Source organism: Tamandua tetradactyla, unplaced genomic scaffold, assembly GCF_023851605.1.
Source record: "Tamandua tetradactyla isolate mTamTet1 unplaced genomic scaffold, mTamTet1.pri scaffold_110_ctg1, whole genome shotgun sequence".
NCBI classification, from domain to species: Eukaryota; Metazoa; Chordata; class Mammalia; order Pilosa; family Myrmecophagidae; genus Tamandua; species Tamandua tetradactyla.
Window position 1 is genome coordinate 430,434 of NW_027518263.1, and position 24,328 is coordinate 454,761.

A 24,328-nucleotide genomic window follows, 5' to 3' on the forward strand; every position below is an offset into this window, starting at 1 on the left:
AAATGGATTGGTTTTTATAAAGGGGTTTTATTTAGTTACAAATTTACAGTTCCTCAGAGGAAAGGCAGTTTGCTTTTATCTGTGTTTCTCTGCCACATGGGAAGGCACAAGCTAGCCCTCTCTTCTGGCTTCTGGGTTCAAATGGCTTTCCCTGGGGCAATTCTGCATCACCAAACATTTGGGTCTAAGCTTTCTCTCTCCTGACTCTTCCTGTTAATCCTCCAGTTGATCAAATGGAAAAGTTACTCATTGCACAAGGCACTTCCCTTAGCCAGTCGCAGAAGTAACCAGCCAAGGATGAATTTCACGTGCTTATGATTTAAGTCACAGCAACAGGGCAACTGGATACCATCACCTGGCCAAGTTAACTCCTGAACCTAACTGCTACAGCAAGAACTTGAGCAGATATTTGCATACCAATGTTCATAGCAGCATTATTCATAATTATCGAAAGATGGAAGCAACCCGAGTGTCCATCAACTGATGAGTGAATCAACAAAATGTGGTATAAATGTACAATGGGACATTATTCAGCCATAAAAAAGATGAAGTCCTGATACATGTAAAAACATGGATGAACCCTGAAAACATCATGTTGAGTGAAATAAGCCAGACACAAAGGACAAATATTGTATGCTCTCACTGTTTTGAAATAATTAGAATAAGCAAACTCAGACAAAATCTAGAATATACATTACCAGGGGACAGGGTAAGAAGAGGGAAGGGAAGTTAAGGCTTAAAACAGTCCTATTTAGAAAGATGGGAATGCTTTGTTAATGCATGGTGGAGATGGTAGCACAACATTGTGAATGCAATTAACAGCACTGAAATATGTATCTGAATATGATTAAAATGGCAAATATTAGATTATATATATGGTAACAGTAAATTTTTAAAAAATCCATGAACCACATTATACAAACAATGAACCCTAAATTAAACCATACACTTTAATTAATAGTACAGTTATAAAAATGTGTTCTCATCAGTTGCAACAAATGTTCCATGCCACTGTAAGGTGTTGGTAGTGATGGTATATGGGAATCCTTATTTTATGCATGATGGTTCAGTAAACCAAAAACTTCTCTAATATTAAAAAAAAGTTGGTAAGAACATCTCTATTAAGGGTAAAATGGGAAACAATCAGCCTGTAGATATTCTTGCAGAAAAGAAATAGTCATCCACCTATTGCCTCTGGTGGGTAAGGAAACCGGAGTCTGACAGATAAAGACTGAACCTCATTCCCCTTAGTTTTCAAGCCTTCTCACACTTATGAGAATCAAAGAGATGGTGAATGCAAAGCAGCCAGCACTGTGCACAAGACATTGTAGTTGCTTCAAACATGGTTTCTTTCCCCACCTTCTCCTAAAATGGTGGTTCTCCTCCCTGCTTGCATGTTAGAATCACTTGCAGGGATTTTAAAAAGTAGTGCTATCTGCCCCACCCCCCCACTCAAGGCAAGTTAAATCAGAATTTCTGCATCTGTCTTTTTAAAAACATTTCCTACGTGATTATAATGTGCACTCACAATTAAAGAACCACTTCACTACACCACCTCTAGGATTCCTTTGAATTCTGAGATCCTGCCTAATAGATTCACATAAAGTTCTGATTTCTAAACCCAGCTTTCCATATTATTTCAGAGAGTAACTACTGTTTGTTTTATATGTGATCTCATAAATTTTTATACATACAATGTGACACCAATATTAAATGATACAATCCTTAGGTACAGATTGGTCTCTTATTCATTACACTATTATGGTTTTACTAAACCTGTAAATGTTGCAAACATCTTTCACAATAAAATGAGAACTTATATTCAATGCCCTGACTCCAAACCAACTGACAGATACCAAATATTTCAGCACAGCAAAGTGAATTCTATTACCAGATATATAGATGGTAATATATCTATTACCATCCCTGGATATTATTCTATCATCCAGGGATGATGCAAAAGCCAAATCCACTTTGGAGAGCTGCAGGAAACAGAAGAATTGGGAAGAAAGAGTACAGTGAAACCAGAAAAAAACAAACACTTATGTACCTGTTACCTCCCATGAGCTCAGAAAGAAAAAGCCTACAGACTCAAAGTGTCACACTGTAGAGATGCTGAAGATGAATCGGGTCCTTTGGAGTCAAGCTGGAAGGAAATGAGAGACTCCAAGGCACCAAGAGAAGATGCTTATCATCAGATGCACAGTGTCTGGGCATTGCCATGACTTGTTTGCTGAGCAGGACACTGCCTGATGCTCTTCTGACTCCAGGTCTATTGTCCATTCACAGTCCCTTGTATATGTTCCACCTTTGCAGAGATCAAAGAGAGCCGAGCCAGCAGACAATGGACAGGCTCGCCTATTGTGCACAATGTCTCTGTGTCCCTCATCACTTCAAGAGAGCGCTGGCTGTGTGAAGATACTGGGATATTTTTTTCAATGCAGTTTTGTCACAAATCATTTTCCCTGTGACTTCCTGGAGTCTAGGGCAAGTAGGACAGAGGAAGATTTTCCATGCTGGAATTGGTTCAGTACATTTACATAGTACATTTACAGTGGGTATACTGACTTCTCCATGGGTATTTCTATTATATTCTTTGTTACTGAAACCTTAGTTACTACCTAATAACTGGATCCATCTAACGAGCCACATATCTAATATAGACTCACTTCTGCAGCTGGGTTACTCATTCATTTACTTATTCATCAACTATTTGTCAGCAAATATGTTTCAGAGTTTGTCAAAGGAACTTCAAGAACATGAAATAAGTAAGAAAGCTTTCCTATTCTCAGGGAGCTGGAAGTTGGGGTAGAGGTAATGAATATTCATTAAGCATCTATTATAGACTATGGGGGTATTGCATCGGTGGCAGGAAAGAATTAAACAGAGTAGTTCACTTTAGATGGCATAGAGGTAATCTAATAAAGAATGGCTGGAAATAAGACTGTTGGACCATCATAGATGGGCTCGAGCGCAACTGAGAGTGGTGTTGGATTGTGGAGAGGAGGCCTGGTGGGGGAGGGGTGAGATGGGAACAGAGCAGATAAATAAAGGTTTGGGAGCCAGGGAATGTCCTGACTAGTATTTAATGCCTCAGGAAGATTACTCTACAGCAGAGCTGAGAGGGTTTATTAAGGAGGGAATGCCCTGAGCAGAGATAACAAGGTTTTAGATGTCTAGGTGAGGGAATAAAAATCTGTGACAAAGGGAGCGAACAGGGTCAAAGACAGGATCCGAGTTTTTGCACCCTTGTAATAGGAACAAAGGAATGTAAAGAGAAATATGAACTCAATTTAAGACCTACTATGTTTGAGGTGACGATGATATATATCTGAAGACAATGGAATGGCACATTGGGAGTTAAGGTCTGAGGTAGAGATATATGGTAGGAACAGACTAGGGGTGAGACCTCTGCTGTAGACCTCAGTTTACAGTGATTAACTCATGGGATTTAAGAAAGAAAGCTTCCATAGGGCAAAGGTGAAATGACCAGCATGTTTACTGTCACAGGGAGGTGAAAACAATGGATGGAGTGACCTATGAAGCCCAGAGGAGAGTACTGTAGAGTGAATGCTGAAAGCTTGTGTAGTCTACACTTTCGAGTGAAGGAAATGAAAATGATAGCTGTTCATGGGAGCAAAGAAAGCAGAATGAAGATTTATTTAGGTTAATGAAGTGGGAAAGATCTGGGGTGGGGGTGGGGAAGATAAAACAGAGCCATGTAATTATGTCATGCTTAAGCAAAACAGTACAGGTTCTGGGGGATGGGGAACAGGCAGGAGGGGGGAGGATGGATGGGTAGGACACAAAGCCTGAAGATTTGCTTTCACGACACTCACAAAGTTGGGGATACTTTAGTTTCAGAGTAGAAACTAACAATTAATAGTTGTTCTTACCATTTATGCTTCAAAGATAAAGAAAAATAGAATCAAATGGGTCAGGATCTGACACACAGAGACACAACTAAAGCTCTGAAGCATTAAAACAAAATAGCAGCAAAAAGAGACCCATTGGGATCAATGATAAAATATTATCCTGGCTCTCCACAGAAGTTATGGTAAAGTTAGTCCTATCTAAAATACAGGTTACAAAAGGAGGTAGTTACTGGTGGCTAAAGATGAGTTCATATAGAACCACCAACACATTCTATCCTTCAACTGCAAGCAAACAGACTAGAAGACAGCTGGCAAGGCTCCTGGGTTGCTCTTTAGGCCACTTCTCTGCACCCAGCTCTAAGGAACACAAAGCTAGAGGTAGCTCCACAGAAGGTTCTCTGAGAGCCACTATGTGGCCACTACTGCAGACAAGGAATGATTAAGCTCAGCGCCACAGGAATTGCCATCTAGGCTATTATCAGATAATGAACAAGAGAATTTTATTGCCCACTGGATTAGCACTGTATATTAAGGCCAGGATGACCAAAAAGTAAAAAATTGTAACATTAAAAAAAAGGGAGGGGGGTGCAAGAGTAGTTCAGTGGCAGAATTCTCACCACCATGCAGGAAACCCAGGTTCGATTTCCAGTCCATACAATTTTGCCAAAAAACAAACAAAATACAGCAAACAAAAATTCAACAAATGTTGCAGCAGTAACAGGATACTCACATGGAAACATAATGAAATGTGAACCCGCCTTACAGCATACCAAAAAGTAGGGGAGGGGGTGCTGAAAATTTTAATGCCACTTATTTTTAGAGGAAAAATATGAAGCTGCTACAGAAAAAAATCTTACATGTTAAAAACTTTTTTTTCTTACAAGTGGCATTAACAAGCTGTTAGAAATTGAATGACTTCCCAACAAAAGGCATGTTTAGGTCCCAACCCCTGGTCCTGTGGGTTTGAACCCATTTGTAAATAGCACCTTTGAAGATGCTGTCTTCCTTACTGGTAACACAAGCACTAGGTGAATGTTCTGTAAAAAAGGCAGTTTTTCACTCTAAAAAAGTACATGGAAGTGAATGAATCCACTACTTCACTCAGTTTTCAAAACCGATTTCCATACCAGTTTCACAGAGCAATCAGTGAAGATGTTATTAGTTAAGATGCCCACACTGAGTGAGGGTGGGCCTTAATCCAATATGGCTGAAGTTCTTATAAGCAAAGGAAACTGGAAACAAAAAGAGAAGCTATGGGGGGCAGCCAAAACCTGAAGTCAACGAAACCTGGATAATGTTGCCCTGTGTTTTAGTTTGCTAGCTGCCAGAATGCAATACACCAGAAACAGAATGGCTTTTTAAAAAGGGAATCTAATAAGTTGCTAGTTTACAGTCTCAAGGCTGAGAAAATGTCCCAATTAAAACAAGTCTATAGAACTGTCCAATCTAAGGCATCCAAGGAAAGATACCTTGGTTCAAGAAGGCTGATGAAGTTCAGGGTTTCTCTCTCAAGTGAGAAGACAAATGGCAGACACAGTCAGTTTCTCTCTCATCTGGAAAGGCACATGTTGAACATGATCAGGGTTCCTCACTCATCTGGAAGGGCACATGGTGAACATGGCATCATCTACCAGCTTTTTCTTCTGGCTTCCTGTTTCATGAAGCTCCCCAGGAGACATTTCCCTTCTTCACCTCCAAAGGTCACTGGCTGATGGACTCTGCTTCTTGTGGCTATGTTGTTCTGCTCTGCTCTCTCTGAATCTCTCATTCTCCAAAATGTTTCCTCTTTTATAGCACTCCAGACTTATCAAGACCCACCCAAATGAGTGGAGACATGTCATCACCTAATCCAGCTTAACAACCACTCTTGATTAAATTACATCTACAGAGAGATGATCTGATTTCAGTTTCAAACATTCAGTATTGAATACTAACTATTCTACCTTTATGAAATTGGATTTTGATTAAAACATGGCTTTTCTAGGGGACATACATTCTTTCAAACCAGCACACCATGTGCACTGTCATGTGATAGAAAAGCTAAGGAATACTAAAAATTGCTGTCTAGCCAGAAGATATTGGTTCTGAGAGGAAGCAAGTTTTCAAGCTTCTGAAACAGAAGCCAAAAGATTCTTGTTGTTAAGTCAACCCTGTTCTAGTTTATAAGCTGCTGAAATATGATATACCAGAAAGCGGACAGTTTTTTTTTAATTTATTAAGTTGCAAGTTTACATTTCTAAGGCTATGAAAATGTCCAAATTAAGGAATCCAGGGAAAGATATCTTGGTTCAAGAAATACGATTATGTTTGTGACTTCTCTCTCAGCTGGACAGGCACATGGTGACATCTGCTAACTTTTTCTCCAGGCTTCTTCAATGGCTTCCCTGGTGCTCTGTCCATTCTGTTGGCTCCTGGCTCTAAAGCTTTTTCCAAAATGTTTCCCTCTTAAAGGGCTCTAATAAGCAACCCCACCTTGAATAGCTGGAGACACATCTCCATGGAAACCATCTAATCAAAAGTTACCACCCACAATTGGGTGGGTCAGATCTCCATGGAAACAATAAAAAAGATCCTAACCAGCAAAACTGAATGATGACTAAAGGACATGGCTTTTCTGGGGTACATAACAGATTCAAACTGGCACAGACCCATTGTGCAGTATTTGTTTTAGCACTTGAGAAACTAAAACACATGGAGTAATCTAACATAAAGAACCAAAAAGAAGAAAAATACAGATATTTTTAAGGGGCATAAAAGATTTCAATATTGGAGAAACAAGTATTGTCCTTTGGGAGTCTCCATGTTGTAAAGACATCAATTTGCCTGTAAAGTAATGTAAAATGCAAATGCTATAAAAATGACAATTTTCCTGCAAATTAATATAATAGTCAAATGTTGTAAAGATGTCAGTTTTTGTATAGATTAATTTAAAATTCAAAGCAATCCTCTAAAGCAAAATCCCAACAGGGCTTCCTAAAGACATGTGAAGACAGTTAGGAAATGCTCTGAACTAAAAGAAACTTATTCCAGTATACATTAACATGCATTTATGACATTTAGCACAAGACTAGATAAATGAAAAGATTCAAATATGAAAGGCCATTGAGTACCCTGAAAAGGTACATAAGACATGCTTGCTATCCAGTTACACAATCAGTGACAGTGCTGGAGCCCTTACTATCTGTAATTCCCTGCCCAATGCACGTTATTTGGTAGCATCTAATAAGATACTACGGTTTCCTAATCTTTTTTGTTTAGAAGGTGGAGACTAAGGAAGTGGGTTTGATGTACTTCAGCACAAACCCATAGATGCTAAAAAAGAGTACAGTTCATCATACCTCTGCATAGTCTCCAACTTCTATTGACTCTGGCTTCCCAGCATTCTTGTTTCTATCTCCTCTTTATTTACAGAGTAAAGTCATTAACCAAGAGGTTTTGTATGCTGGAGAAATTCCTGGACTCTGAAAGTACTAGCAACCAAAACCATGCAGACTAAAATTCTGTTGCATAAAATTCAGTGGTTGATACGGGAATTCTCTCTTATCATTTGTGGAAGTTTTTCTGTGATGTCTACATTTTCAAGGTGTGGTTCATGCCCACGAAGCCTCTCCCAGCAGAGAAGGTAGCCCAGTTGTAGACTCCAACTGCTCCTGCCTACTTGGGTGTTTTCCCTCTTCCTTCCTTCGTTTGTCCTTGCACTAGCTAGTCCTATTCTTCTGACTTTATGTGGCCGGAAGGCTGCAGCCTTTCTTCTAGCATGTGGCAGCTCTCACCACAGTGACCTCTAGACTGGTTATTTCCAGTCAGCCTTTTAACAATGTACTACAGGTCTGGCCTCTAGGTTGCTCTGTGGGAACATATGGTTTCCTTTCCCCCGGGTGGGGGCAGTCATCCTGAGACTTACTTCTTAAGAACAAACTGCCCAAGTGTATGATCAGAAAGAAGGCATAGCTCTCTGAATGACCAGAGCCCTTTTTTGCTCTCTCCTCCTCTCTTCTTCTGGAAGAGTGAGAGTCAGACATTTGACAAGTATGTCCTATGCCCCAGGTAGTGTGCTAGATTCTTCAAAGAAATTATTTCCCTCACACACCTAACAATGCTCACCTGGGGCACCCATGGTTCTGGAGATGAGGAAACAGAAACATGGAATTTTGTCTAAGACAGAGCCAGATTTTGAACCCAGGCTGGCTCAATTCTCAATCCAACCTCAAAAATATTATGCTGATTTCCCTATTGTCAAAGGCCTGAACTGATTTACAACAGATCCATTTTTGTTTTTTTCTTTCATATTTCAAAACACTACCTGCCTGAATCTTGAATTAATCTGATCCCAAGATGTAGAAAGATTCTGCCTAAAGGAGATAAATAATTCAGAGATGCTCAAGTACTTTAAGAAACATGGAAGAGAGATTTTTCCTACATACAATATAATTGATCATCAGATGCATCAGCTTCTTTCTTTGTAGATTAGTCAATAAATTATGAGGAACCCAGGCCAATAAGCAGTAAAATCACCCAAGTCACAGCACATTACATCTAAATCCTTGATGACTACTGTAGACTCAGAAACGTGTATCTAGTTTATTTTCGTCAAGTGGGCACACAAAATGTTTTAGTGATGTAGGTTTTACCTAAGTACAGCAGAGTGGCTCAGGATAGGTGCAAAGGAGTCAGACAAGCCTGGATTAAAATCCAGGCTTTAACATTTCTTCTCTATGTTACCTTGGCCGAGTGCTTCAAATTTGCCAAGTCTGAGACTTCTCACCTGCAGCACAGGGACCACCCCACCTCACAGACTCACTGTGAGGAGTGACTAAGGAAACATGTACACACTTCCCAGCAGTTGTCTGCTGGAGAGCAATCGGTCAAGAAATGGAAGCAACTGTCAGGTACAGGCATGGCTTCCTGGCTGGCAGCCTTGGCCTGGGCACTGGAGAGAAGGGGGCTGGATCCATGTGTCAATAAACACCTGCAAATCACCTAACCTACCCACCCCCAATTTATGACACCTGTAAAGTGAAACTTCAACCTGAATGATATTTATGCTTTCAACCAAATTAATTGTGCACTTACCCTATAGGGGAGGCTTACAAGAGCCACAAAATGTGGGTATTGTAATTTTTTAAACACTTCTATTATTGAGAAATGGGCATTCCTGTCCTGTTGTAGGCACCAGTAAAAATAACAATGGCCCAATAGCCAGCAGAGAGTATGCAATGCTACATTCATGGAACTGGTCTCCCCTGATCCATTCAGGTGTGTGCTGCCCCCAACACTAGAAGATTACTATGCACCCACTGGTTATGACAGAGACCAAGAAAAAGAAAATAGAATAGATGTAGCACAAAAGCTTCCCCACTACTAAAGACAATGCACAGTGCATGCTATCTCTGGCCAGGCAAAAAAACATATAAGAAAGGCAATACAATTGCCCTTTATCTTCAAAGTCAATAGTATCTTTTTGATCTTAAAAGTGGTCCCAAGAGGTTGCTGGATGCCTTGCCTCTCTACCAATGCAAGTTAAAGTTCACATCTCCATAGGACAGTTTCAGCAATTGTGACTGCTGTCTAAGGTATATATCTGATCTTAGTGAATTTACCTTTGCATCCAGGAGGGCTGAAAACAACTAGGAAGAGAAATGGGATGGGAAAGCTACAACTGTGTCAGAAAGAAGCGCAAGCTCCTCCAATAAATAGAACTCTATTGACACAGAGCATCATTATTTCCAAATGCTCTCTAGTTTCTCACACGATTCAGGACTCATGTCTCAAAATAAAATGATAAGAGTTTTCTTCTAAAACCCCCTCTATGATATGGGCTAGATATAGGTAGTCTGCAGAGAACTTGACATGTGGCTCCTAACACAGCTTTCTTCGGCTCAGTGCTGAAGTGCTTCTGAAAGCTTGACTTCTTCTCTTCCTCAAGTGTCTACCATCCAAATTCCTCTGACTATGTTATATAATGATTTACTTCATTGTTGAAACTTGTGATTCTGAATGGGCAACTCTACTGTGAGAAGTAATATATCTGTTTCTTTTTTAAAAACAGAATTTCAAAAAATCAAATACTTAGATGACAAAATACAGAATCCTAGTGTCCTGTCCCAATTTCTCTAAGATTTCAAGAGTAGTGACTTTCATTAAAATGATTCCACATACTTGAGGGCTAACAATTGTGAATAAGTAAGATTTAAAGAACGTGTACCTTAAAACATACTTGCTTATTATCATAGGAAATATTGGCAGACTAACTTACATTATCTAAAGGGTCAATTCAGGAGTTCTCGGCATCTTATCTCACACCCACTTTATATTTCTCCGTAATACATTTTCTTTCACCTGCTACAAACTAAAGAACCTTCCTCTGAAGCTTCTGTACTAACAGAGATTGTACTTGAAAGCATTCTAGGGCTTGGGAACACAAGTCAAAAGAACTCACAAGATGAAAAACCATTCTTTCTTAGGATTTTTGTTCCCCAAAGCACTCTAAGAATATTCAACCAATATTAAGTCTGGCATTTAACAAAACAAAACTGTTATCAATCTGTTGTCCACAAAAACATGTCAGCTGATCATTTTATTTCACATAATCTCTCCTATTTTTTAGACTAAAAGCATTAAATATAACTGCAATTTGATCACTTCATTTTAATTTGAATTCACAAGATACTTACAGCTGCTTAAAAAATTAAGTGGAAAAATGTATATGAAAAATATGTATCTTGATATTTTAATTATGCTCAATTGAATGTACTTAGATTTAAAGCACTTTTCACAAGTGACATGTGCTAAGAATATCTAATTGCACACTGACATTCTAAGATGTGTGCTTACAGGTGTCAAAAATAGATTAATAGGAAGTTATGAAATATACTTTTTTTTAACTAAAACCCAAATACATTATTTTGATTATTTGGTCACAAATAAAACTGTAACTACAAGTAAGGTTTATACTAGTAAATGTCTAATAATTTACATTGCACATAAAAGGATTGCTCAAGCAATGACAGTATGCGATATTTGAATAAATTGGAAAATAAAGATTTTTAAAGAAATCTAAGCTACAGTGAATTTTCCACTAACTCAATGTTGTATTTAAATGCAGCAAAAATGGAGACATGAAAATAACTTATATGTAGTGCAAGAATTATCATCATATATAAAGACCACAGACGAAAAAGAGATAATCAGCAAACAAGCAATGGGTGGATCAAATTAAAACATACTGCCCATAGCAGCATTACAAGTGCTGAAGACAGGCAGGAATTCAGCAACCTCACAGAGAAGTTGGCAAAGGTGGGGTGGCCACTGACTTCATCCAGCTCTCAAGCGAGAGTGTGAACCCGGGCCCTCACGAGAGCCAGGATTCCTCACTGGAATTTGAAAAGGACCTCTCAAACTCTCTTACACCTGTATGACTAAATGCATTTCTCTAAACAAAGCAAAATGGGATTCTTCTCCTTTTAGCATTCAAATTAATTCTTCCCTTAAGTAAAAAAAAATTTGCAGTTAGTGGATTAACAACTTTGAAAACAACTTTAGAAAAAACTTGCTTTGAGACAGATAACAAATTGAAATTTCCTTTTCTTAATTTTGTAACCACATGGTAGAGCAGAAGAAACCTATTCTGTTTACAAGTTTTAGAAACATTAAATTTCATATTTTCAACTTCATAGGGTTTTAATAGGCCCACAGAAGCCTGGCTAAGAAACCAGAGTGGAATCTATCTGACTGACATTACAAAGCAATTAATCTACGGACCTGTCAAATATGTTAACATTAGGGCTCTGTGTGCTATACATGTCTATTTTGATTACAACTACCAGAATCATTTAATGATTTACAGACTTTCAACGTCTAATGTGTCTTAACTGTTTGAAACCTATTGCCTAATCTCTCTGCATATTTTCATATCATAACCTCTATCTATAATTAATTATTAAATATTTCCCTGATTTATTAGAAAACTAGAAATAAGGCCCAATGTCTGAACTGTGTCAGATCAAACAACTCTGAGACTTTCCCAAAGAGGTGAAACAGTACAAAATAGAAAAGAGGCAGGGAGTTGGGCCAATATCTGTTTCAGGAGTCAGACTTTCCCCTAATAAGATGACATCTCTGAGCCACCAGAGGCAGCCTTTTATCAGGCAGGCTATACCTATGGATCCTTTGTGCCATCAGATGTTTCTTATTTTTGTCCTTGGTCCAAATAAAAATTAGGGTGAAAGTTCCTCACTGAAGCAGGCAAGCAAGTAGGCAGAATTCTATTCCAGTCACTGCCTTAGACCCACGCCCTAGAAGCCTTCTGGGGAAAACTGTGATGGAGCTGCCTCCTCAGTTTCTCAGAAACATCCACACTTAGATACTGTTATTGGTAACATTTTTGCTTATTTTTAAAGCCTACCTTTCATATATACCTTTATGATTCTGACATGATTATTTCATATGTTAACTATTGATAAAATCCTTTCTACAAAAACATAAGCAGAATGCGTAAGTTATACCAACCGATGGCTCCAAGCTATTTATCTTTATCCTTTATTAATGCTCTGAATATATGTGGGGGTATAAATTTGCCATTCTTTGGAACTAAATCAAACAATAAAATAAATGGGAGATCTTTCTGGAGATCAAAATAGATCTCTAGTTCTGAAGAATGGCAAATTTATACTGGGCAGGCAGTATATAGGCATGGTTACTGCCATTTCCTAGAGCCCTTCACTTCCTACACACATACACACTCCCTCACCCCAGCCCTACAGTTGATGCCTCTCCTCTGGACAACTGTTTCTAAGATAATATTAACTATGCATATGAAGCAACTTTCCTTGCTTTAAATTTTCATAACTGCCTTCATCACCAACACCTTCTAGTTAAGCATTTAGGCATTCGATAAATATTTTTAAGTGACCCATGCTATCTGATGCAATGCTAGTCACAGAAATATACAGTAAGACATGGGCACTGGCTTCAGAGGTTATAATTCTCAGTTAAGTCAACATTTACCCAAGGTACTTCAAGATGTAATTAGCAGTCAGCACAAAGTTATAAAGGAAGATATTCCCAAATGGCGAAGCAGTGATTTTATCTGATAAAAAGAGCAGGTCACACATTCATATCTAACAAAGTTTTTAAGTCTTGGAGTCAAATGGAATTGGAAGACAGGGATAAAGTGAAAGCACAAATGAAAATTTACAATATAGTCCTACATTTTTGGGTAGAAGGCAAAAAATTCTCTCAGTAAATAATTTATAATAATATTAACAAAAAAGTAACCATTTGCTTTTCATTCTACTGCAAATGGATTATACATATGTAAGTATTAAAAATAAATATTTTTCTCCATAGCATCATTATAATGCATAATAAATATTAGCTATTTGACATGCTATATGGAGAGATCTCATAGAAATACAACTGAATGACTGAGCCTCACATAATTCTATATTGATAATAGTAAAAGTAGTGTATATGTACAGAGATTTGTGGAGTAAAGTAAAAATTCTGCCTTAAGAAAACTATACTGTGAGGCCACATCTCCACAGGAAACCATAGGAAGAAAAAAAAAACAAAAGCAAGACTTAAATCCACCTCAGGCAATTCACTTCACCAGTTCTGAGTGCCAAAACAGATGTATTCATTACATGAGGACATTTTTTTCCTGGTTTGATAAATGATTGGGTCTGAAATCTCAAGAAATTTCAAGCTCAATCATAAGGAACATGGTTTTGGCTGTATTTCATGACAAAAGTACATACACTATTATATTCAGGGGATACTTAAGAGAATTTGGAGCTAAAAATGGTTCAAGTAGGATTTGAATACCTTTACACATGGTTGAAACAAATGGAGTTGTTAAATAAAGCCATTAATATCTGGGTGGGGTCATGACTCAAGGCTGCTCCATGGCCTGGTGCACAGGGGAGGTGAACCGATCAAATTTCCTTATCAAGATTTAAATGAGAAACAAAACAAAATGATATTGAGCCAATTAACTGGGGCTTGGGAAGAGATGAGAGGAAGCTAAAAGGTCACAGTGTAGAGAGAAGCCAGGTGGCCAACAAAAACATGAAGGGAATTCTTGAAGAGGTGAAGATCTTGAGGAAGATGTTGGCATGGTGAAAAGGTGTGCAAAGAGATACAGAGTCACTGGGAGAGAGAACAAAAAGGCCATGAGGAAGAAATGGACAAAGTAGCCAATTCTCAGAGCTGCCTTAATTCTCAAAAGCCTTCAATTTTACTTGATGTACGACCTTACATTTTAAGGTCAATTTAAATCTCCATTTGCTTGTTCTTACTTTAGTGAGTTTCTGCCCACTGTAAAAAAGAGCAGTATGGAGCAGGAATGGGTTCCAGGACCAGCAACAGAACCTCGGAGAAGTCATGGGATTCATTAGGGTAGAAGGCAAAGAGGATATACCCCTCCTGCAACATCGTTTTCTGCTTAAACTGAACACTCCCATCGAGAGGTAAAGTCTAACATCTCTTCTCTTGACCCTGGCCTGGCCTTAGTGATTTGAATGACCAACAGGATGCAGTAGAAGCAACATTCTGCCCTAGAACTTCCGCCCAGGATTCTTAGAATGTTCTTTGAGGCTCCCACTTAGCACCAAGCTGCCATGATTGGAAAAGCCCAAGCCACATGGAGAGGGCATATGTTTTGGCTGCTAAAGCTGCCAGAATGCAATATTCCACAAATGGACTGGCTTTTATAAGGGGATTTATTAAGTTACAAATTTATAGTTCTAAGGCCATGAAAATGTCAAAATTAAGGTATCAAGAGGAAGATACCTTCTCAGGAAAGGCTGCTGGCATCTGAGGCTCCTCTGTCACATAGGAAGTCATACAGCAACATCTCCTGGTCCTTCTCTCCAAAACATCTCTGGACATCTTCTCTCTTAGCTTCTCTCAAGGCATGTTCTCTCTCTCCATGAGCTCTCTTAAAGGACTCCAGTAATGGATTAAGACCCATCTTGAATTGGGTAGGTCATATCTCCACAGGAACAACCTAATCAAAAGGTTCCACCCATAACAGGTCTCCCCCAACAAGAATGGATTAAAAGAATATAGGCTTTTCTGGGGGTACATACAGATTCAAACTAGCATAGCATATATTGGCTCTCTGGTCAATAACCCAAGTTGCTTCCAGCTGAGAGCCAGCATCACTATCACTGCCAGCCACAAGAGTGCACCATCTTGGACATCCAGCCCAGTTGTGTCTTCAAATGATTACAGCCCCACCTGCCTATAACCATATGGAGAGCCCAAGTGAGAACAGCTCAGCTGAACCCAGTTAACCCACAGAACCACAGGGATAATAAACTTGTTTTGGGTGATTTTCTTTGCAGCAACAGATAACCAGAACATTTCTCTTTTTGGGTGATTTGCTTTGCAGCAACAGATAACCAGAACATTTCTCTTTTTCAATGATAGAAAGATATTAAAATCATTTCTCATTAGGAGTCAAGCCCTGGGACTGGGATTGGAATGCACTGTAAGCATATACAGAAAATGAAAGTCATATTTAGCAGAAAGATGCTCCACTGCTTGGCAAAGGAAAACAATCGGTAGAGGAAAAAACAAATAAGCAGTCACAAAGAAGATCAAAAGTTTCCAGAACCCTAGACATAGTTTAGATCCTTGACCCATCATATTCAAACTCCAATAAGCTCCCTTTCTCTTGAGGTAATGGCAATCTACTCTCTCAATCATTAGCCATGTATTATCTCATTTAATCTTGACTATAACCATGCAAAGTTAGTGTAGCGAGTTAATGATAGCTACAACTTTTTTATCACTCTGGGAGACAGTCTTTCTCCCTCCTTCTGTGGCATCCAGCTAGCTTAAAGAGAGCTGCAGCTGCTCCCTTTGCTCTCATAACTCTCTTTGGAACAAGATACTGTAATATGAGAAATCCCAAGCAGCAATGTGGAGAGCCTCATCTGGGGAACTGGTTCCCTGCTGTCAGTTCCAGCTGAGACCCCAGATGGCTGCCATTTTTATGAGGACATCTTCGACCTTCCAGCTGTCCCAACACTCCAGCTGACTGTACATGAAGCAGAATGGTCTAGGAATCATAAAAAAAATAATGATTTTTTTAAGTCAGTAAATTTTTGGAGTGCTTTGCTATGTAGCAATAGAAAACCTGAAAGAATAAATTATTCCCATTTTAAAAACAAGAAATCTGAGGTTCAGAAAAGGCAAGTAAAGTTACCTAAACCCTGACTTACATTTTGCAGATGAAGGGGTAGGGGCCCCAAATGACTAAAAACCCATGCTCTGTCCAACATAACAGACTGTCTTGATTAAATGCAATTATTTTCACTTATAAATGACTATGATTTTAAAAGGATCCATCTTACAAATAAAAGCATCCGTGTTGTTCAATTCTCAAAAGTCACAATTGTGAGGTTTGGAAGGGAATGTCTTTACCTTGTAAAATGATGTCCAGCTCTACACTGGCTGTACTCTGTGACTTGGGAAGCAATGAAGGTACAGCTCGGGGAGAGACATGTGATAGTTATGTTTGATGGTTAACATAATTGCATGGAATCTTGAATAGGGAGTGAGATCTTGTAGGTTTGTACAGGTTAGTGTGATTCCCCCAATACATCCCAGAGTAATTTGGGCAGTAAATAAAAAAGTATTTGCAAAGTCCCCTTAGAGGAAAAAGGAGGAAATATGAAACTTTCCCCACCTGGAAAATTCCTGATATTCTCGCAAGCAGTAGGGACGACTGATTTAAAATAGGCTGAACCCTCAATCTTGGGGGTCACCTCTATGAAATTTATTCCTGCAAAAGAGAAGTTGACCCTACTTATTATTATCCCTATGAGCTATGACCCCCCCGCTCCCCCCCGCCAAGAGAATCTCTTTTGTTTTTCAGATGAGGGCTCTCTCTATAAGCCAACTTGGCAGGTGAACTCATTGCCCTCCCAACTACATGGGATATGACTCCCAGAGGTGTAAATCTCCCTGGCAATGTGGGACAGGACTTCCAGGGATAAGCCGGGACCTGGCATCACAGGAATGAGAAAGCCTTCTTGATCAAAAGGGGCAAGAGAGAAATGAGACCAAATAAAATTTCAGTAACTGAGAGATCTCAAACAGAGTCGAGAGGTTATTTTGGAGGTTATTCTTGGAGGTTATAGCTTATATTCTTATATACTATCCCTTTTCAGTTTACAGTTAAAGAGAGCTGCAGCTCTCCCTTTGCTCTCATAACTCTCTTTGGAAGTTTACGGTGGAGTGGCTAGAGTGAAGTACCTGAAATTGTTGAGCTGTGTTCCAGCAGCCTTGATCCATGAAGATGACTGTGTAACGATATAGCTTTTACAATATGGCCATGTAATTGTGAATACCTTGTGGCTGACACTCGGTCTATCCAGGATATGGCAGATGAGTAAAAAAAAGAATAAGGACAAAAATAATTAAATAATGGGGGGGATAAGGGGTTAAAAAAATGGGGAAGATTGCAATACCAGTGGTGAATGAGAGGTAGGAGTAGGTGTATGGATTTTTGGGTTGTTTTACTTTATTTCTTTTTCTGGAGTGACACGAATTGTCTAAAAATTACCATGGCAATGAATACACAACTATGTGATGATAAAAAAGTTAAATGTATGATGAACTATGTGATGATACTATGAGCCTTCAATTGTATACTTCAGAAGATGGCATTCTGTGTGAATATATCTCAATATAATTGCACAAAAAATAAAAAGTGTGATGATTAAGGATTGAAGGGGTTTGACTAACATAAAGAAAGGATATATAAATGACAGTGACCAGACTGGGCATCCATAAACTGTGAAAGTTTGACAAGATCATTTCTAAGAGCCACATTAGCTTTAATATTCATTCATTTAACAAATATTTACCGAGAGTCTGCTGGTTGCCAGGCAGTGTCCTTGGGACACGTACACTTGGGACACATCAATGAATAAAAAGATCCCTCCTGCATTTGTAGAGTTTATATTCCATAGAATGGGAGAGACAGACAATAAAAGAAAAAAACATGATAAGTAAATAAATGATATAATGTGTTTGAAGGTGGTAAGAGTTAAGGGGTGCATGTGGGGCGTATGCATGAGAAAGACAGAGAGGTGGGGGGAGGAGAGGGAGAGAGAGGGAAAGAAGAACAAGGTAGGCAGGCAGGATGTGTGTTGGCAAGGGGGAGTTTTGCAATTTTAGATTCATTCAATATCCAACATTAAGTATAAACTATAAGACCAAAGTAGAACTTTAGTTTAAGGAAGAAATTCCAAGTTATGAAAACCTTGGTTAAATGAATACACTGCTTCAACCATAAGTAATCTATGTAACTTGCTTATAAACCCACATATTCAGTATAAGCCACACTGCAACAACTGGAAGGAATACTCCCATTCACAATTTTCTGAAAACCAATGTACACGTGTTGCACTGATGGGAAAATTTTGCAAAGACAGCAATCAGGGAATCATGAGCTGTTCCTGTGGCACCAGGCCAGAAGACAGCATTCTAAAAAAAACATTTATATTGTTTAAGAATACATTCACATGTAATAGAAAGTATAAAGACACACATGAGAGCGAAAAGCATCCACTTCAGGATACGGTTACTGCTCCTCCGTCCCTCTTGGGAGAAAAAAGGGGGGAAAGCAATTAGGAGAGGTACACGAGGGCCTCCAGCTACATTTGTCAAATGTGACATCTTAAGCAAGGTGGGAAACACATCTATCTGCATCTTCGTGCCTAAAAACTTTAAAATAACAAAAACTCACCCTACTGAATATAATGTTAAAAAAAGATAAGTAATAACAAGTTGCCTTGAAAACAAGGTCTGATACATGGCTGCACAAGCAAGCACAAAATACCACAAATATGGGAATCAGCATAATCCTGAGGGCCACAGCATCAAGGTCATACTCATTTGCAGAGAAGAACAACTTAGACTGTTCTTCCTTTCATGGCTTCCCAATGTGATATGCTTGCCAGCTCCTTTCAGAATCAGTGATGTGAGCATAGCAATTATTTCTCTCATTCACAATGAAAACAAACTTGCATAAATATCAGCTACATATAAATGTAAGTACAATCACACAAAAAAAATAGTGTCCTCATTATCAAAAAAATAGAGGCCCTATTATCTTTTTCTAAAATGATGCTAACTTGTCTTTCCAAAAATTATTCCAGAAAAATATTATTTTCTATTTTCTGTGCTATAAGACAGTAGTTCCACTTTTCTTGATAATCTATTCTGGTGACTATTATTCCTTTTCATTTCAAGGTAGATTTATTTTCATGTGAAATAAATTAATCATCATATTTACATTTCTTCCCTGAAATGCACCATGGCACTACCAGTATTTCCTAACCTTGATGGTTTTCTTTTCTTTTTTTCTTTTTTTAATATTTTCACTGAGAATCATCCACACACATACAGTCCAACCATATCATACAATCAGTGGCCCACAATCTCATCACATAGCTGTGCATTCCTCACCATGATCATCTTTAGAACATTTGCGTCACTCCAGAAAAAGAAACAAAAATTAGAAAAAAGGACTCATACATGCCACACACCCCCGTCCCTCTCACTGACCCATGGCATCTCAATCTACCCGATGTTCAATCCCCAACTCCCCCCTTTATTCATTTTCTATCCCCAACTTTTTTTTTACTCATCTGTCCATACCCTGGATAAAAGTAGCATCAGACATAAGGTTTTCACAGTGACACAGTCAGATTGTAAAAGCTATCTAGTTACACAGTCTTTTTCAAGAATAAAGGCTACTGGAACACAGCTCGACAGTTTCAGGTACTTCTCTCTAGCCATTCCAGAACACCATAAACTAAAAAGGGGTATCTGTATAATGCATAAGAATAATGTCCAGGATAACCTCTCAACTTTGAAATTTCTCAGCCACTAAAACTTTGTCTCATTTCTCTCTTCCCCCTTTGGGTCAAGGAGGCTTTCTCAATTCCTTGATGCCACATTCCGGTTCACCCACAATTGCTGCCCCATGTTTCCAGGGAGATTTACACCCCTGGGAGTGTGTCCCACATAGAGGGGGAAGGCAGTGAGTTCACCTGCAGAGTTGGCTTAGAGAGGTTACATCTGAGCAACAAAAGACATTCTCTGGGGGTGACTTGGGTAAAATTTTGATGGTTTTCTTAAGATCAAAAGATTAAAGGCCAAAGATCCCAGACCCCTCAGGATTTCAATCCTCTATTTCACTAAATAAACAGAAGACAGTCAGTAACACTTATTCTGTTGAATTAAGGACTACAACCTACAGATCATATGGCTTTACATATGCTACTTTTTCTTAAAGAGGGAGCAACAAGGCAGTAACAGTGACATTCTCAGAGATAGTGCATCAGTTTTTAAAGTCAGTGGGAACCTAATTGGAAATGAGTAATGGGAATGGGTCCTCTTTCCTCTGCTGCAGTCACTGGAGGCTCCATGGCTAATGACAGTGATGCTCGATCACGTCCACAACAGGAGCTGAGCTTCTGACTGACAGAGAGAGGGATGGCAGGAAACAGAGAGAAGCAGTCAGCACACTGTATAAGGAGATGCCTGAAGGCCCAGGCCTCTGTCTGAACACCTGCAAGTTTTTGGTAATTTTAACATTAAAATATTAAATTGTCTAAGTTTCAAAGGCACAGGAAGCAATGCCCCAGGTAAAGGAGAACATTAAAGCATTAGAAACCACCAATGAAGAGGAACAGACCTGGGGCATTCCAGAAAAAACTTTTCAAAATGGTCCCAACTATGCTCACAGAGCTGAAGAAAAATGTGGACAAAGAAGTAATTACAGAATATATCAATAGTGAGGTGCAAATTATGAAAAGGAGCTAAACAGAGCAGAAAACCAAAGAAGGGGCAGGCTACAAGGGTATTTCAGTGGCAGAATCTTACCTGCCATATGGGAGAATTGGGTTTTATTCCCGATCCATGCACTTCCCAAAAACAAACAAAAATTCAACAAATGGTACTGCAATAATGGGATACTCACATGGAAAAATAATGAAATGTAACCCCGTCATATAGCATACAAAAACAGATTGCCTAGAGGGAATTCAACAGCACATTACAGCTGGCAGAAGAAAGAATCAGTGAACTTGAAGAGATGTTAAAGGACAACAGGCAACGATAAAGTTGCACCAAGAAATACAGATCTGCCATGAGGGTTATGACATGGGTATACAGAAATGCTGGTACTATTGTATTTTTCATTTGTAACCCTGCTTTTTCCTTCCTCCAGGATCTAAAAGGCAAATGCATACAAGGTGGTGATAAATCAGTAGTTTTGAAATCATGAAGTATAAACATGTAATTGTGACATGGACACAATTTATATATACTATTGAAGTTAAGTGGTATCAAAGCAAGTGAAATTGTTATAGAATTAGAATGTTAAATTTAAGCCCCATGGTAACTAAAAAGAAAATGTCATAGAATATGCAAGCTCAAGGAGAGAGAAATCAGAATACATGTTGCCAGGAGCAGGGGGTAAGGGGAATGGGGAATTAATGAGTAATGGGTGAAGCATTTCTGAATGGGGAAAGGGAAAGCTTTAGTAACGGAATATGGAGAGGGTGCCACAGTATTGTGAATGTGATTAATTCCACTGAATGTTATGCTTGGGAGTGGCTAAGATGGTAAAGTTTATGTTGTACATATGCTCCCACAAATTAAAAAAAAGAAAGAGCAACTAAAGAGACAATGACAATTAAAAGCAATAATGATTCTGGGTGGGATCTAACAAAGAAGGAGAAAAGGCTCAAAGGAACAATACTGGGACATCAAAAAACTGGACTATAGACATAAGCTTTCTATCAATGCTAAATCTGTTGAACTTGATAACTGCATTTGAAAAATTTATACAAGGAGACATCTTTGTTCTTAGAAAATGTATGTGGCAGTAATAAGTATTCAAGGACCATAAAACATACAGCCTATACTCAAGTGTTCAGAAAATGGACTGTTAAATAGATAGGCAGGTGGTCAGGCAGACAGATAGTATGATTGGGCAAATAAGGCAAAATGTTAAAATTGGTGGATCTGGGTATCCATGGATGTGGATAAAAGTATGTTAAGGTTCTCTATACAGGGTTTGTAGTGTTTTGGTAACTTTCTTATAAGTGAAAGTACTTTAAAATAAAAAGTTAAAAATAATGGACTCACCATTTTACATATATAAGGAAACAATACATTTTTATTTCTTCAGTTACAGATCTTAAATCAAAATTAATAAATTAAGGAATCAACTTAATTTCATTTCATTTTAGAGCAATGATTTATTTTCCTCCAAATTTACTATCATTTTTATTTTATCTATAAGATAAAATAAAGTTGACTTTTAGTTTATCTGAGTACTAAGAAGTTATAAGACAAGGTTCTCCCTGTATATTTTCACTGTTTTTGCATAAATTAGATTATAAAATAGAAAAATTCTTGTTCAAAGAAATGAGCAGCTTTGGTTATCAGTGCAAAAGTCAGCCATGTATACTAATTTTCAGTAACAGTGAAGCAAGGTGAGCTCCCCAGGGACTTAAAAAATGCTTGGCAATGCTTGGGTGAACTAAGAAGTGAAAATGCTCATGTGACACAACTTTTCAAAACCCTGTGTATTCCCAATTGGACCAGTGAGGCCACAGAACTCAGGATGACTTTCTAGGGTTTGTGCATGTGACTGGCTATGATTATGTGGAGAACTTTGTCAAAGACTGTAAAGAAAGATGATGCCATTTAAAAATTAAAACAAAGAACACACATTGAAAATGCTATTATGTGTCTGTCTGAGATCTAAGGGACCTGGGTTGTTTGCTACCTACAGGATTTCTAAGCCCCAAAAATATGCTCTTATTTCTTAAAGCAATGACTGAAAAAAATATAAAACAGAGGACTTGAAATGCCAAGGACTACTCTCTCTCTGCTTCTGAGATGAAGAATGGCAAACTTTATTTCAAAAATATTTTAAGCAGCTATAAAACCCAAGTGGCTCCAATTTGAAGCCTGTGTTTAGATCAGATTTGAACAATAACTAGGCACCACTTCTGATGCCAATCTGTGCTTTGTGTTCAAAATGGACGGCCACATACAAGAAAACCAGACCACCTACAGGAGACAATACATGCCACAATCTCTCTGGCACCCAGATATACATGCAGGCAATGCTTTTGTTAAAAAGAAAACAAACCAAAGATTCCAAGCCATGATCAGTGCCAAAATCTTGAGTAGTATCACATAATTCATTCTACATTTTAAATTCTTACAGATCAGATACATAATCACATTTTCCAGCAGATATTAAATATGACTCTGGGCCGGGGCTGAGTAGGGAGGTGGGGGGTACCTGATCTACCAAAACCCCCTGTAGACATAACTTTTTTTTACAAACTGCTATCTTGGGTCCCTTGTGACAGCCTGAAGGACTGAGCTAGGTATAGGCTATGAGTAAACATCTTTAAAAGTTACAAGATATAGTTACGCAAATAAAAAACTATTGAGTTGTTTTAAATGAGTATTACAAGGATAAGAAGTTTCTGTAACTCCTAATGTGGCTCTTTTTATGGTGTGTCTTTTTTCACTTAGGACATTAAGCCCCCCCCCCCCTTTTTTATCCCTCATGAATGCTCCTAAAGTTACAGAACAAGGAGATCTTACTTGGCCACCTATGACAGGTCACTGATGGAATAGGAGTGTCAGCCAGCAGCCAAATGCCATCCTTCTCCTAAATATGACCAGTATCTGCACATCTTAACTCCCATGACATTCAAGTAATCACCATTCAATGTTAGACTGGATAAAAAGGCCTTTCCACACAAGCATTTAATATTCTTGGGTGGCTGCTCAAGTTCTAAACTCCATGATTTCCTCTCCAAAATTATTTTATGAGTATCATTTCTGCACAGAGCAAGTACATTTTTAAACTGTGCCCTCACATTTCTTATAAGAAAAGAAACACAGCTTAGATGGAAAAGTATATCAATATTGTACTGTCCCAGTGCTTAAAGCCCATTTATTTAGGTAATCTTATCTTTAAATAGCACCAGTCTTTGTATGAGAACTTAATTCATGCAAAGTATTCACATTCACACGAATAAACTGGTACATGAGATAAAACAAGACACAAGGTTTTGCTCAGCTCAAGAACAAGGTGTAAGTTGTTCATTCGTAAAAAGAAACAATCAGACTTCCGGAGAAGATGGCAGCTAAGTAAGACGTGCGGGTCTTAGTTCCTCCTCCAGAACAGCTACTAGGGCAGTAGTAGTACAGAACAGCTCCCGGAGCCACTCAGAGACCAAGAAGACAGCGTACCCCATTCTGGAATGGCTGACTGGCTGGGAGAACCCACTGCGGGGAGATCACTGAGGGGTAGGTGCTTCCCCGGGCCGGGGAGGCAGGCGGCCGGAGTTCCTCCCTCCCTCCTTCCCGGGCCGGCTGGGAGAATTGGACAG

The 24,328-nt window shown here is 38.7% G+C and overlaps 1 protein-coding gene across 15 annotated transcripts in view; it reads right to left on the reverse strand.

Moving 5' to 3' along the window:
* LOC143673080 (putative calcium-binding mitochondrial carrier K02F3.2) overlaps nucleotides 1–17,812 on the reverse strand; it is a 151,308-nt gene extending 133,496 nt beyond the window's left edge. For 6 of the 15 annotated variants that reach the window (XR_013170169.1, XR_013170173.1, XR_013170172.1 and 3 more), the window contains exons 1-3: nucleotides 17,142–17,809; nucleotides 16,573–16,668; nucleotides 14,667–15,942 (exon numbers count right to left, since the gene is read on the reverse strand). Coding sequence is in view for 6 of the 15 variants with exons in the window: in XM_077147447.1 (XP_077003562.1) it covers nucleotides 14,667–14,765 (99 nt within the window). In the remaining 9 variants the exon portion in view is untranslated. Of the gene's footprint in view, nucleotides 1–14,666; nucleotides 15,943–16,572; nucleotides 16,669–17,141 lie in introns of all 15 variants that reach the window. The other 9 variants (XR_013170180.1, XR_013170168.1, XR_013170177.1 and 6 more) reach the window with 4 other exon arrangements.
* Between the last annotated feature and the right edge of the window lie 6,516 nt (nucleotides 17,813–24,328).